The 13669-nt window shown below is 51.3% G+C and overlaps 1 protein-coding gene across 5 annotated transcripts in view; it reads right to left on the minus strand.

Annotated features, from left to right (window-relative positions):
- The window catches only part of CKAP2L (cytoskeleton associated protein 2 like), a 36132-nt gene extending 22851 nt beyond the window's left edge, over positions 1-13281 (minus strand). Inside the window, exons 1-3 of one of the 5 annotated variants that reach the window (XM_073324781.2) lie at positions 13184-13259; positions 9350-9442; positions 3270-3336 (exon numbers count right to left, since the gene is read on the minus strand). In XM_073324781.2, coding sequence (XP_073180882.2) covers positions 3270-3284 — 15 coding nt within the window. In that variant the 5' untranslated portion in view covers positions 3285-3336; positions 9350-9442; positions 13184-13259. Of the gene's footprint in view, positions 1-3269; positions 3337-7846; positions 8875-9349; positions 10134-13183 lie in introns of those variants that run through there. The other 4 variants (XM_073324779.2, XM_073324780.2, XM_073324777.2 and 1 more) reach the window with 4 other exon arrangements.
- Between the last annotated feature and the right edge of the window lie 388 nt (positions 13282-13669).

Below are 13669 nucleotides of genomic sequence, written 5' to 3' on the forward strand. Positions count from 1 at the left end.
TGTAACCAACCATTTTATCACAAAGTCCAATTTTGTCTGGGTGGCAAGATACACTGGAGAGTCTAAAGGCCTGGTCTACACTTGCAAGTTTTTGCACTAAAAAAGTCAGCTTTTTGCACTGAAACAAAGTGGCATCCACACTGACAAGTCATTTTTTGCACCCAAACTCCTCAGTTGCAGTGCTGTAAAGAACCATCCCAATGATAGACATAAGGCCTTTTGCGCTGAGGCTTTAATACTGTAGTGCCAGTGTGAACGCCTTGGTTGCTTTTATCACTGGAATTGGCCTCCGGAAGTGTCCCACAATGCCTGCAGTGACCACTCTGCTCATTGTTTTGAACTCAGCAGCCCTGCAGGCATATGCATCCCTCCCCTTTCAAAGCTCCTTTCTGATGTTCTGACAGCCTGGGCTGCTGTGCTGCTCTGGGACATAGAGCAAATCATTATTGAGGAATGCTCCTGCTATCTCCCACAACAGGAACAGAGGCAGGCAGGGGTGCATATGTATGTGTGACAGTGAGAGAGACTGTGCTATGCAGAGCTGGGGGGGGGGGGCAGCTGAGGTTGGGGTCTCCCCCTCCCCATGTCTCAGGACTGATTACTTCCAGCGCCTGTCTGAATTTATGAGACAGCATGCCAACACTCTCCTGCAACACACGATGTCTGTCTTCTCCCCCTACACACACTTGCTGTCACACACTGTTCCCCCCCCCCCCCCCCCCCAACGTCAGTTGAAAAGCAGCTGGCAATGGAATTGAGAAACCTATATCATGTGAGGCTGTACCTGCCCTGTGAGGCATTGCAAATCCTTCCCAAAGCACCCTGCAGCCAGTTGCATAGTGGAATAGCTACCACAGCTGCTCCAGCAACACAAGGAGCTAGTGTGGACATGCAACAGAGCTTTTAATTGAAGTGCTTTAAAAATGGTATAACTTTTCGCATAAAAACTTACCAATGTAGACATACTGTAAGGCAGGGGTGGGGAACCTCCAGCCCCCTACTTAATTTCATCTGGCCTGCGGCAATTTCATCTGGCACTGGCTGGAAGCCCTGAGCCTCAGTGCCCCCTCCATGGGGCTGGAACTGCAAGCACTGGCTTGCCCCACTGTGTGTGGAAGCTAGGATGCCAGGGCTGTTGGTTAGCTATCTCTGCAGCCCTTTCTAGGCACAGGGGTGATCAGGGAAGCTCCAAGTCCATGTGCGCCTATTCCTGCCTGCACCATACAGAGCCACCTGGCCACATCAGGAGTGGCACAGGGCTAGGGCAGGGAGAGGAGCCCGTTACGCTGCCACCTGAGGTAAGCGGCACCTGGCCAGAGCCCAGACCCTTCACCCCCTCCTGCACCCCAACCCCCGGCCCCAGCCCTGAGCCCCCCCTGCACTCCAACCCACTCCCAGAGAACGTACACCCACCCCAAACCCCCTGCCCAAGGTCAAAACTCCCTCCCCCACCCTAACTCACTCGCAGAGCCTGCACGTCCACTCTGAACTCCCTGCCCCAGCCCTGAGCCCCCTCCTGCACCCCAACCCCTTGCCCCAGCCCTGAGCCCCCTCCCACACCCCAACCCCCTCCCAGAGCCTGCACCCCAACCCCCTACCCTAGCCCGCTTCCTGAACCCCTCATTTCTGGCCCCACCCCGGAGCCTAGTGGAAGCCCTGACGGCCCCTCCCCCCCCGACAGAGCTGTGTGGGCCCCATGACTGATTTTTCTGTCGGTCAGTGGCCCCCAATAGAAAAAAGGTTCCCCACCCCTGCCCTAAGGGGACTGTCTGTGACTCCATAATAAGACTCGTATAGTGATCCAGGAGTTCACATTTATTACTGGCTTGGTGAAATCTAATTATAGAACACACCACCAGCTTGGGGTGTCGTCCCTAAGAGAGGGACTCAGGGTCAGGAGCCGCTCCAGACAGCATGACAAACTGTAGTGCAATATTAATAAAGATTACCAACTCAACAGGAATTTCTAGAGAGATTAATTTTTGCTCAGATACCACTTGGATGGTGGGATACAAGGGCCTAGATAGAGAATATATATCTGATCATAACTGCGCACTGACTAAGTGACTGAAAGATTATGGATTTTCTCCCCTCCCTACTAAGCTGTATTTCTGATCTTTAGGAACCGCCAAGCCATGCAGTCCTCGAGGCCCTCCACTACCACAGGCAACATATGGATTCAATTTTGGCCATTATTTGAAAGGCAGGGACCAGTTTTCTAACCCTGGCTCCCAGCCCTTATTCCTCATCACCCCACAAACATGTATGAATTTTTTTAATTTTTATTTATTTTACAAAGAGGACTCACTTTTGCCATAGTACTAGTACCTGTCAACTGAACATTATGCCAGAATTAAAGAGTCAAGATGAGAAAGTCTCTAATGCCTCTCCTCTACCACCTCACACTATCTGAGCTATTTGCTTCCTCTCCTTGGTAGCATGACTTTAAAAATATTAGCACCAAATCTCCCCATATCACCTTCAAATTCCCCTGCTCTATTCTCTCCAGGTCACTGTTATTAGGTTCTGCTGCCCTATATTTTTACTACCTCTCTAATGTTGGCATCAGCCACAAAATGCAGTCATTGTGCAATTTACAAACCTCAATTAAAGACAGACAAAGCATTTACACAGAATATAGTTGAAAGTCAACTAGAAATCTAGTCTTTTTTTTTTTTAAAGGTGAATTAAGAACAATTTCAGGTTCTACACCTGCTCCTTCCCACACGACTCCATCTGCCAATTGTGGCTTTACAACCTCATTTTTAAAAAGTTTTTCTGTGAGAGACCCCCACAGAAACAAGGGAAACTGATCAAGGCCGCTGTCCTCCAACAGGATTTCCTTAAGCATAAGAGTCTGTCCTCAGAAATCCTACTCCAGGATTGAGCCCTAACTCACAACGAATAAGATTTTTTTGTCAAATACACAGGGTGATTAATTTTTCAGTTACAGTAATCTTAGGTCTAACTATAGTCAACATATTCAGACCAGTGTAATTTGAGTCAACTATATCCCTTTAATTGGACAAAAAGACTCAAAAAATACATGAAGAGGCTATAACTAAGAAGAGATGATTCTGTTTTGTGACAGCAACTCTGTGGGGCCCACAACTTGAGAACCGGGGTACTAAAATATGTTCCTCTTTGTAATTATAGGGGGCAGCTAAGCACAGGGAAACAGGAATTCTCAGCTAATCATTAACTGAGAATTCTGAAGTTAAATATTAGCAAGCAAGACAGGATTCAATTAAAAATTTGTTCAAACTCACTTTGTATTTGGACATTTCAGCTTTCCTTTAGCTGCTAAATACTCCTGAAGCTTGTTCTGCCGCTCTTCTGCAACGAGATCATAGTAAAGTATAATATACATTTTAAAAAAAATCATAGGACTTAATATTTCTAACATATTAATTAGAGTGGCTGATTTGTTTTAATTCACATTTAAATTATTTTACCCGAAAACATCTCTTGGGCTCCCTTCTCTGCTGACTGCACTAGGCGACACTATTCCTAGAAATATGTCACTGAAATGGATGTACCATAAAACTAGTTTATATTTGTGGTGTTAATATTCAAGCTAACATCTGAAAGTAAGACTTGAGTTCTATAAGGCATAACAAAACAAGGTCTCATCTTTCAGATGAAAGTTTGTTTTGTTTGGGGTGATTTTGGGAGTACAGGGCAGGATGGTGCTGTGCTGAATTGTTCAAAGGTTAAACTAAAAAGGAGAACTGAGGCTATGTCTACACTACGGACCTTACAAAGGCAAAGGTCTCCTGTGTAGCAGCTCTATGACAGTGGGAGAGCGCTCTCCTGTCGGCATAATTAAACCACCTCCAATGAGTAGCAGTAGCTATGCCAGCAGGAGACACTCTCCCTCCAACATAACGCTGTCCACCCTGACGCTTTTGTTGGTGAAACTTATGTCAGTCAGCGGGGTGGTTTTTTCACACCCCTGACCGACAGAATTTTGCCAACAAAAGTGCTAGTGTAGACAAAGCGTAACATGATGTTTACTGCCATCACATAGTTCACTCTGTTTGTCTGTTATACCCCTTGCCCCACCTGGTGTCTGTCCTATCTATTTAGACTGTAAGCTTTTGGGGGCAGAAATCATCTACTACTGTTTGTACAGCGCCTAGCACAATGGGGTTGGCCCCTAGGCACTAGCATAACAAACATGTTAACTAAAATGAGTTAACAGATGCTTTCCCCCACCCCCAAAGTGAGTGTGACATTCCTCTCTGGTATTATCTGGACCAGTGATCTGCTAGGTTACTCCAGTCCTTGACTCTGGGAGCCAGCCTTACCCTGCTCTGCTGTGAGAACCCCCATTCCTAGGCTGTTCTTGCACAGCCTCTGGCATGTAAGCTGCTCCTTGGATTGTGCAACCGAATGACACTAGCCAATATCTCCGGTCCCAGACACAACCCTAGGAAACCTCTGTCTTGCAGTGTCCAGGTATGCCCGCTGGACACTGCAAGCTTATATAAGTTCGTCAGTTTAACAAAGATATTGATATGTTATCAGGCTTGTTAGCCCAAAGGGAGTCTGACACGCTTCAAACCAAACGCACTGCTTCTGGTTGAACAAACAAATTTATTAACTACGAAAGATAGGTTTTAAGTGATTATAAGTCAAAGCATAACAAGTCGGATTTGGCCAAATGAAATAAAAGCAGAACGCGTTCTAAGCTGATTTTAACACTTCCAGCACCCTTACAATCTTAGGGCATGGCTACACTTGCAGATGTAGAGCGCTTTGAGTTAAACCAGCCCTAGGAGACCCCAGCAGGGAAGCGCTGCAGTCTGTCCACACTGACAGCAACAAGCGCACTGGCGTGGCCACATTTGCGGCACTTGCAGCAGCATTGGGAGCGGTGCATTATGGGCAGCTATCCCACAGAGCACCTCTTCCCATTCTGGTGCTGTGGCTTGTGGGAAGGGGGTGGGGCATTCTGAGTCCTGTCCCAATGCCCCGTGATGCATCGCTTCGCATCCCAGCAATCCCTGTGATTCCATCCACATTTGGCACCATCTTTCAACGTTTTTTGTACTGCGCGCGCTGTCTTCCCTTTCGGTCTGCGGGAATGGATGCCGAACTGCTGAGGAATATGCTGATGGGTCTCGCCAGCATGTCACGAATTGCAGTCGAGTTACTCCTTAAGCTACAAACTGACAGTGAGGAGTCTGACGATGTCGACTAGCATAACGCATACAACATGAAATTGCTTGTGACATTCACGGACATGCTCACCACAGTGGAACGCTGCTTTTGGGCTTGGGAAACAAGCACCGAGTGGTGGGATCACATCGTCATGCAAGTCTGGGATGATGAGCAGTGGCTGCAGAACTTTCAGATGAGAAAAGCCACTTTCATGGGACTGTGTGCTGAGCTCACCCCCACCCTGCGGCGCAAGGACACAAGATTGAGAGCTGCCCTGCCAGTGGAGAAGTGGGTGGCTATTGAAATCTGGCAACTCCAGACAGCTACTGATCGGTCACTAACCAGTTTGGATTGGGAAAGTCAACTGTTGGAATCGTGTTGATGCAAGTTTGCAGGGCCATTATTTGCATCCTGCTCAGAAAAACCGTGACTCTGGGTAACGTGCATGACATTGCGGCCGGCTTTGCACAAATGGGTTTCCCTAACTGCTGAGGGGTGATAGATGGGACGTACATTCCAATTCTGGCACCAGCCCACATGGCCGCCAAGTATATAAATGGGAAGGGATATTTTTCTATGGTTCTTCAGGTGCTTGTGGATCACTGTGGGCATTGACATTAACGCAGGCTGTCCTGGAAAGTTGCATGGCGCACCCATCTTTCGGAACACTGGCCTGTTCAGGAAGCTGAAAGCCAGGACTTTCTTCCCAGACCGGACGATCACCGTAGGGGAAGTCGAAATGCCCATTGTGATCCTTGGAGACCCCACTTACTCTTTAATGCCGTGGCTCATGAAACCCTACACAGAGAGCCTTGACAGCAGCAAGGAGCGGTTCAACAACAGGCTGAGTCGGTGCAGAATGGCTGTGGCGTGTGCTTTTGGCCATTTAAATGGCCATCGGTGCTGTCTGTATGGGAAGCTGGACCTGGCCGATGACATCATCCCCATGGTTATATCCACATGCTGCACCGTCCATAACATTTGTGAAGGGAAGGGTGAAAGATTCACTCGGGCATGGACCTCGGAGGTTCAACACCTGGAGGCTGAATTTGAACAGCCAGAGACCAGGGCTATTAGAGGGGCCCAGCGCAGGGCTGCAAGGATTAGGGATGCGGTGAGGGAGCAATTTGAGGCTGAAAGCCACAAGTAATGTTTGTTGCCCTGCACGGGAGTGAAGTGCAGCAGTTCCAATGTTAGTAGGAATCTGTGTTTGCTATGTATGATGCACTGACTTGCAGTGCCCGTTGCTTTCCTGGGCTATGGTATCTTTTACTTAATGCAGTAATAAAGAATGTTTTCAAAGCCAAAAAATTCATTTATTGAAAAGAAACACAACTGCTTGGGAAACAGAAACGGAATGACACATCTGTGCTGTGTGGCACGAGGGAAGGGAGTGGGGTGGGGAACACGACAATCATGGATTTGTGTATGTCCTGTTATCATACTCAGCCTTTGTGTCTGGAGTGCCATGCAATGAGTGCTGCACTTCAGGCTGGCTAAAATGCATGGTGATGGGGGTTGAGTGCAGTGGGTAAGGGTCGTAGTTTGCAGGGCTGGGTGGTGAAGCTACAGGTGCTGGAGGCAGCTGGGGGCGATAAGAACCTGGATGTTGGGAAAAGTGGGTTGGCAGTGACATGGGGGGCACAAGGGCAAGTTTTGGGAGAAGGGCTGCAGGGGGCACAGGCATGGAAGTTCTCCACCTGCAGTGCTATGAGTGCCTGTATCAAGTCTGCTTGGCGCTCCATGATGCTTAGCAGCCGCTCCGTGCTTTGGTGCCGGCAATCTGCATTCTGCTGGTGGACCCTCCTTTCACTCTCCTGCCACTCCTGCACTTTTTGATTTTCATTAAGGACTGCTGCATGACTTCATGCAGCATGTCCTCTTTGCTTCTTCATGGACACTTTCTGACTTTTTGGAGTCATAGAATATCAGGGTTGGAAGGGACCCCAGAAGGTCAAAGGTCAAGAGTCTTTTGGTCCTTGATAACAAGGACGGCTGGGATCTCAAGGTTGCATCTGTAAAGCCAAAATGCAACACTTAACGTAGGCAGCATTGTTCACACCAGACAGAGCAATGATTCGGACGTACTTAAAGTACAGTGTACACAATAGCAGAAATTGCCCGTCCCAAAGCGAGCGCACACAACCCACAGGAGTCCCAAAATGATGAGTAAGCACAGGGGCAAGGGGGACTGATTGTTTTACAGCCGTACTGTCCTCTGGGGTTCTGTGCCTTGGGGAGAGCCAACAGCTGCAGGAGGACCTTATACTGAACACTATCCCCAAATTTTCCACAGGATGAGTTCATCCTGGAAGATATCTCGCTGCTGAGGGTGACCTGGGAAGCAAGGGAGGGTCTTCTACTACAATGCGGCTTCTGCTCTGGCCCATATACAGCTTGCCTGTGTGCAGCAATAGTCCCCCCAGCCCACCACGGCACAGTGGTGCGGACATGTTAGCCTTACTGGGACAAGGAGCACAGTAGCTCTGCCAAGGAACCTGCGCAAGCGGATTCCCCAGCTTCTGCATGAGACCTTTGAAGAGATCACTGAGGCCAATTACCACAATGTGAGAGAGCACATCAATGCCCTATTCCGCATCTAGGCATGCATGCGGCCCTACCCTCCTAGCCCCAAGAGCCCACACCAAACAACTTCCTTCCCAAAATAAAAGCCGCTTACCGGGAACGTCCTCTGCTGTTTGATCTTCCCCAAGCACCGTCCGCTGCGACGGGCTACCTTCCTCCTGGCTTGAAAACAGCTCCTGGCTGCATGCATCTAGGGATGCCAGGCTGTCCCCCTCTTTCTCAGCACGCTCGCTCCCGCTTTCCTCTTCCTGCCTTGTTGAACTGGGCTCTGAAGTGTACCTGGTGGTCTTCAGAGTGGAGGTGGGGTCACCCCCAAGTATTGCGTCCATCTCTTTGTAGAAATGGCAGGTCACGGAGGCAGCACCAGAGTGGCGGTTTGCCTCCTGCGCTTTGTGGTAGGCATTCCGCAGCTCCTTCACTTTAACCCTGCACTGCAGTGTGTCCTGCTCATGGCTCCTTTCCATCATGTCCCTTGATATCTGCCGGAAGGTACTGTAATTCCTACAGCTGGAGCGCAGCTGGGACCTGACAGCTTCCTCCCCTCAAACACTGAGGAGGTCCAGCACCTCGCCATTGCTCCATAGTGGGGATCGCCTAGCAGGTGGAGGCATGGTTACCTGGAAAGATTCACCAAGAGCACTCCACGCCTGGCTAAGCAAACAGGAAGGGGATTTTCAAAATTCCCAGAGAATTTAAAGGGCGGGTCTGACAGTTGGTCACCTGAGGGCAGGGCAGTAGAGTTCAAAGTGATGACCAGAGTGGCTAGAACAGGCATTGTGGGACACTACTGGAGGCCGATCCGAGCGCATTAATAGACCAGGGCATCCACACTGGCGCCGCGATGCTCCAGCTGGGGCCCAGCAAGTGTTCTGCTTCTCAGAGGTGGATTATCAGGAGTGCTCCAGCCGTGGAGTCCAGGCGCTCTACGTGCCTTGCCAGTGTGAACACGTCAGGGGTTAGGGTACCCTGGGCTGCTTTAATACACTCTAACTTGCAAGTGTAGCCAAGCCCTTAGATCAAGGACGGGCAAACTTTCTGGCCTGAGGGACACATCGGGTTTCCAAAATTGTATGGCGGGCCAGTTAGGGGTGGCTGTGTCTCCCAAACAGCCAGGCGTGGCCCAGCCCCCACCTCCTATCCGAACCCCCAGCTTCTCACCCCCCAACAGCTCCCTGGGACTCCTGCCTCATCCAACCCCCCCTGCTCCATGTCCCCCCCACCCCTGACTGCCCCCTGCCACCCCATCCAACTCCCCGCTCCTTCCTGACTGCCCTTCTGGGACCCCTGCCCCATCCAACCCCCCTGTTCCCCACCCTCTGACTGCCCCGACCCCTATCCACACCGCCGCCCTTGACCACCCCCTGCCCTCTATCCAAACCCCCCCCCCCCCCCCCCGTTCCCTTACTGTGCTGCCTGGAGCACCGGCTCAAGCCACGGCTCTGCAACTGCACTTCCCGGCAACCCAGAGCACAAGGCTGAGGGGGAGGGAGAACAGTGGGGGAGGGCCCGGGGGCTAGCCTCCAGGGCCAGGAGCTCAGGAGGCCGGGAAGGAGGGTCCCGCGGGGCAGATGTGGCCCACGGGCCATAGTTTGCCCACCTCTGCCTTAGATGCTTCTCACCACAGGCTGGCTGGTTGCCCTTCAGCCAGGCTCTCCCCTTTGATCAGTGCTTTAGTCACTTTGTGTGGTATCTGTAGATGTAGGTGGAAGAGAGAGGAAGCATGGCAAACATCTCTCCCTTTTATCATGTTCTTTCTTCCCTCTTGGCTTTGCCCCCACCCTTCAGAGTCATGTGAGCATTACCTCATCACAGTCACAAACTGACCAAAAGAAGGGGGTGTGTGACTCACTTGAGAGTCCAACAGATCCTTTGTTGCTGCAAAGGACGCTGGCCTCGGGCTCCTGTGAGGCTGGACTGAATTTGTCCCATACATGCCCTGATGAGGTGTGAACTGCCTCTTTGCTCTTAGAGAGTTTTTGCCTGGGCTTATTTTAAACCATGAAGACACATTTTCAGCCTCCTAACTATATACATAGTCCAGGAGAGCTGGCTGTATTTCAAGGAATCCCTGTTGAGGTTACAGGGACAAACCATCCCAATGAGTTGAAAGAATAGTAAATATGGCAGGTGACCAGCTTGGCTAAATGGTGAAATCCTAGCGGATCTTAAACATAAAAAAGAAGCTTACAAGAAGTGGAAGGTTGGACATATGACCAGGGAAGAGTATAAAAAATATTGCTCGGGCATGTAGGAATGATATCAGGAGGGCCAAATCGCACCTGGAGCTGCAGCTAGCCAGAGATGTCAAGAGTAACAAGAAGGGTTTCTTCAGGTATGTTGGCAACAAGAAGAAAGCCAAGGAAAGTGTGGGCCCCTTACTGAATGAGGGAGGCAACCTAGTGACAGAGGATGTGGAAAAAGCTAATGTACTCAATGCTTTTTTTGCCTCTGTCTTCACTAACAAGGTCAGCTCCCAGACTGCTGCGCTGGGCATCACAAAATGGGGAAGAGATGGCCAGCCCTCTGTGGAGATAGAGGTGGTTAGGGACTATTTAGAAAAGCTGGACGTGCACAAGTCCATGGGGCCGGACGAGTTGCATCCGAGAGTGCTGAAGGAATTGGCGGCTGTGATTGCAGAGCCATTGGCCATTATCTTTGAAAACTCGTGGCGAACCGGGGAAGTCCCGGATGACTGGAAAAAGGCTAATGTAGTGCCCATCTTTAAAAAAGGGAAGAAGGAGGATCCTGGGAACTACAGGCCAGTCAGCCTCACCTCAGTCCCTGGAAAAATCATGGAGCAGGTCCTCAAGGAATCAATCCTGATGCACTTGCATGAGAGGAAAGTGATCAGGAACAGCCAGCATGGATTCACCAAGGGAAGGTCATGCCTGACTAATCTAATCACCTTCTATGATGAGATTACTGGTTCTGTGGATGAAGGGAAAGCAGTGGATGTATTGTTTCTTGACTTTAGCAAAGCTTTTGACACGGTCTCCCACAGTATTCTTGTCAGCAAGTTAAGGAAGTATGGGCTGGATGAATGCACTATAAGGTGGGTAGAGGGCTGGCTAGATTGTCGGGCTCAACGGGTAGTGATCAATGGCTCCATGTCTAGTTGGCAGCCGGTATCAAGTGGAGTGCCCCAAGGGTCGGTCCTGGGGCCGGTTTTGTTCAATATCTTCATAAATGATCTGGAGGATGGTGTGGATTGCACTCTCAGCAAATTTGCGGATGATACTAAACTGGGAGGAGTGGTAGATACGCTGGAGGGGAGGGATAGGATACAGAAGGACCTAGACAAATTGGAGGATTGGGCCAAAAGAAATCTGATGAGGTTCAATAAGGATAAGTGCAGGGTCCTGCACTTAGGACGGAAGAACCCAATGCACCGCTACAGACTAGGGACCGAATGGCTAGGCAGCAGTTCTGCGGAATAGGACCTAGGGGTGACAGTGGACGAGAAGCTGGATATGAGTCAGCAGTGTGCCCTTGTTGCCAAGAAGGCCAATGGCATTTTGCGATGTATAAGTAGGGGCATAGCGAGCAGATCGAGGGACGTGATCGTTCCCCTCTATTCGACATTGGTGAGGCCTCATCTGGAGTACTGTGTCCAGTTTTGGGCCCCACACTACAAGAAGGATGTGGATAAATTGGAGAGAGTCCAGCGAAGGGCAACAAAAATGATTAGGGGTCTAGAACACATGTCTTATGAGGAGAGGCTCAGGGAGCTGGGATTGTTTAGCCTGCAGAAGAGAAGAATGAGGGGGGATTTGATAGCTGCTTTCAACTACCTGAAAGGGGGTTCCAAAGAGGATGGCTCTAGACTGTTCTCAATGGTAGCAGATGACAGAACGAGGAGTAATGGTCTCAAGTTGCAGTGGGGGAGGTTTAGATTGGATATTAGGAAAAACTTTTTCACTAAGAGGGTGGTGAAACACTGGAATGCGTTACCTAGGGAGGTGGTAGAATCTCCTTCCTTAGAGGTTTTTAAGGTCAGGCTTGACAAAGCCCTGGCTGGGATGATTTAACTGGGAATTGGTCCTGCTTCGAGCAGGGGGTTGGACTAGATGACCTTCTGGGGTCCCTTCCAACCCTGATATTCTATGATTCTATGATTCTGGAGAGAATGCCCTAGTGCAGCAGTTTGGGTGCCTGACTGTGAATATAGGGGAAGGTATTAGTCCAGTATGGCACACACAAATGCGTTTATTGACCAAAAAACGTAAAAGAAAAGAAGAAAAAACAACAGTTCAGTGTTCAGGCGTTTGGCATAAAGGGAATTCAAGGTGGAAAGAGAATGAGGCATTAGACTAGAGCAGTGGTTCATTAGACTAGTACCCGGTGTACCCATGGGGATACATTGAGGTCTTCTAGGGAGTACATCAACTCATCTAGATATTAGCCTAGTTTTACAACAGGCTACATAAAAAACACTAGCAAAGTCAGTACAAATTATGGATGTAAGTAGCATGTAAAAACAGTAACCATGTAACCGATTAAAATTCTATTGGTTACACAGAATCATAGAAGGTCAGGGTTGGAAGGGACCTCAGGAGGTCATCTAGTCCAACCCCCTGCTTGAAGCAGGACCAATCCCCAATTTTTGCCCCTAAATGGCCCCCTCAAGCATTGAACTCACAACCCTGGGTTTAGCAGGCCAGTGCTCCAACCACTGAGCGATCCCTCCCCATGATTAAACGTTTACCTGGGGAACTCGGGGTGCCAGTCACTGGCCCCCCAGCCAGGGTCCCGCAGCCCAGAGAGACCCCAGGCACGCAGGGATGCCAGGCAGCAGCAGGTCCGGCAGCCCAGAGGGACCCTGGCCACCTGTGGCCAGCAGCCCCAAGCTACCTGGCCAGAGTTCAACCATTAACAGAAACCAGTAAGCATCACGCTTATCAGGTAACCTCTTACATCCCGAGTACAAACTAAAATTTCATCTCGGGAAGGAAATATTTATCGTGCTCTCTATAGGAGACACTGAGGCGTCAGCCAGTTGGTTTTCTACGCCACGGTGAGCGAGCCAGCGGGCGCCAGTCCCGCTTGGGGGGACTTTGTAAACAGGCCGCTTCTAAGGGAGGGAAGGGGGGGCGCAAGACCAGCGGCTCCTATACACGCCAGGAGAAGCACGGCTGCCCCCACCCAGCCCCTGACCCGCCGCCGCCGCTCCCGCCCGGGCAGCGCCCCGGGGCCCGCACGCGGCCCGGCCTCTCCCAGAAGCGGGGGGCGGGCGCCCCACAGCCCGGCGACCAGCGATGGGGCCGCCCGCGCCGCGCAGGCGCCTGAGGGGGGGGGGAGGGGGAGGGGGAGGGGGAGGAGGCGCCCCCCCCCCCCCCGCCGGGCCCCCCCGCCGGGCCCCCGCACCTCAGCCCGGAGCCCTTCCCCGGCCCCAGGCGGCCGGGCGGCCCCAGGGCTCCCAGCCCGCACTCACCCTGCGCGGCCGTGGCCCGCGCCCGCCCCATGGCGCCCCGGAGCTCTCCGCCGCAGCCCGGCAACGCGCCCCTGCCCCGCCCTTGCCGCGGCCGACCGCTCCTGCGCGCTCATTGGCCAGCGCCGCGTTCGAAGTAGCCAATAGGAGAGAAGACGAGCTTGAGGCCGTGCGCGGCGCCGGCGATTAGCTTGCGAGGCGCGCGAGCGGGACCGCGGGATGTCAATCATGGGGTGCGCGCTCCGTTCCCGCCTCTTTTCTGAGGGGGCGGGGAGAAAGGCATCTCCCCGGCTGAAGTGGGGCGGGGCTGGCTGTGGGATTGCAGGCCAGGCTTGGGATCAGGGTGCTCGGCGCTGTACACTGCACCCAAGGCACTGTCTCACTGCTGCGGGTGCCAACTTTCTGATGAGGACTAACAGATTTATTTAGTCTTTAAAGTGCTACCAGACTCCTCCTTGTTTTTGTGGATATAGACTAACGGCTACCCCT

Source organism: Lepidochelys kempii, chromosome 26, assembly GCF_965140285.1.
Source record: "Lepidochelys kempii isolate rLepKem1 chromosome 26, rLepKem1.hap1, whole genome shotgun sequence".
Classification (NCBI taxonomy): domain Eukaryota; kingdom Metazoa; phylum Chordata; order Testudines; family Cheloniidae; genus Lepidochelys; species Lepidochelys kempii.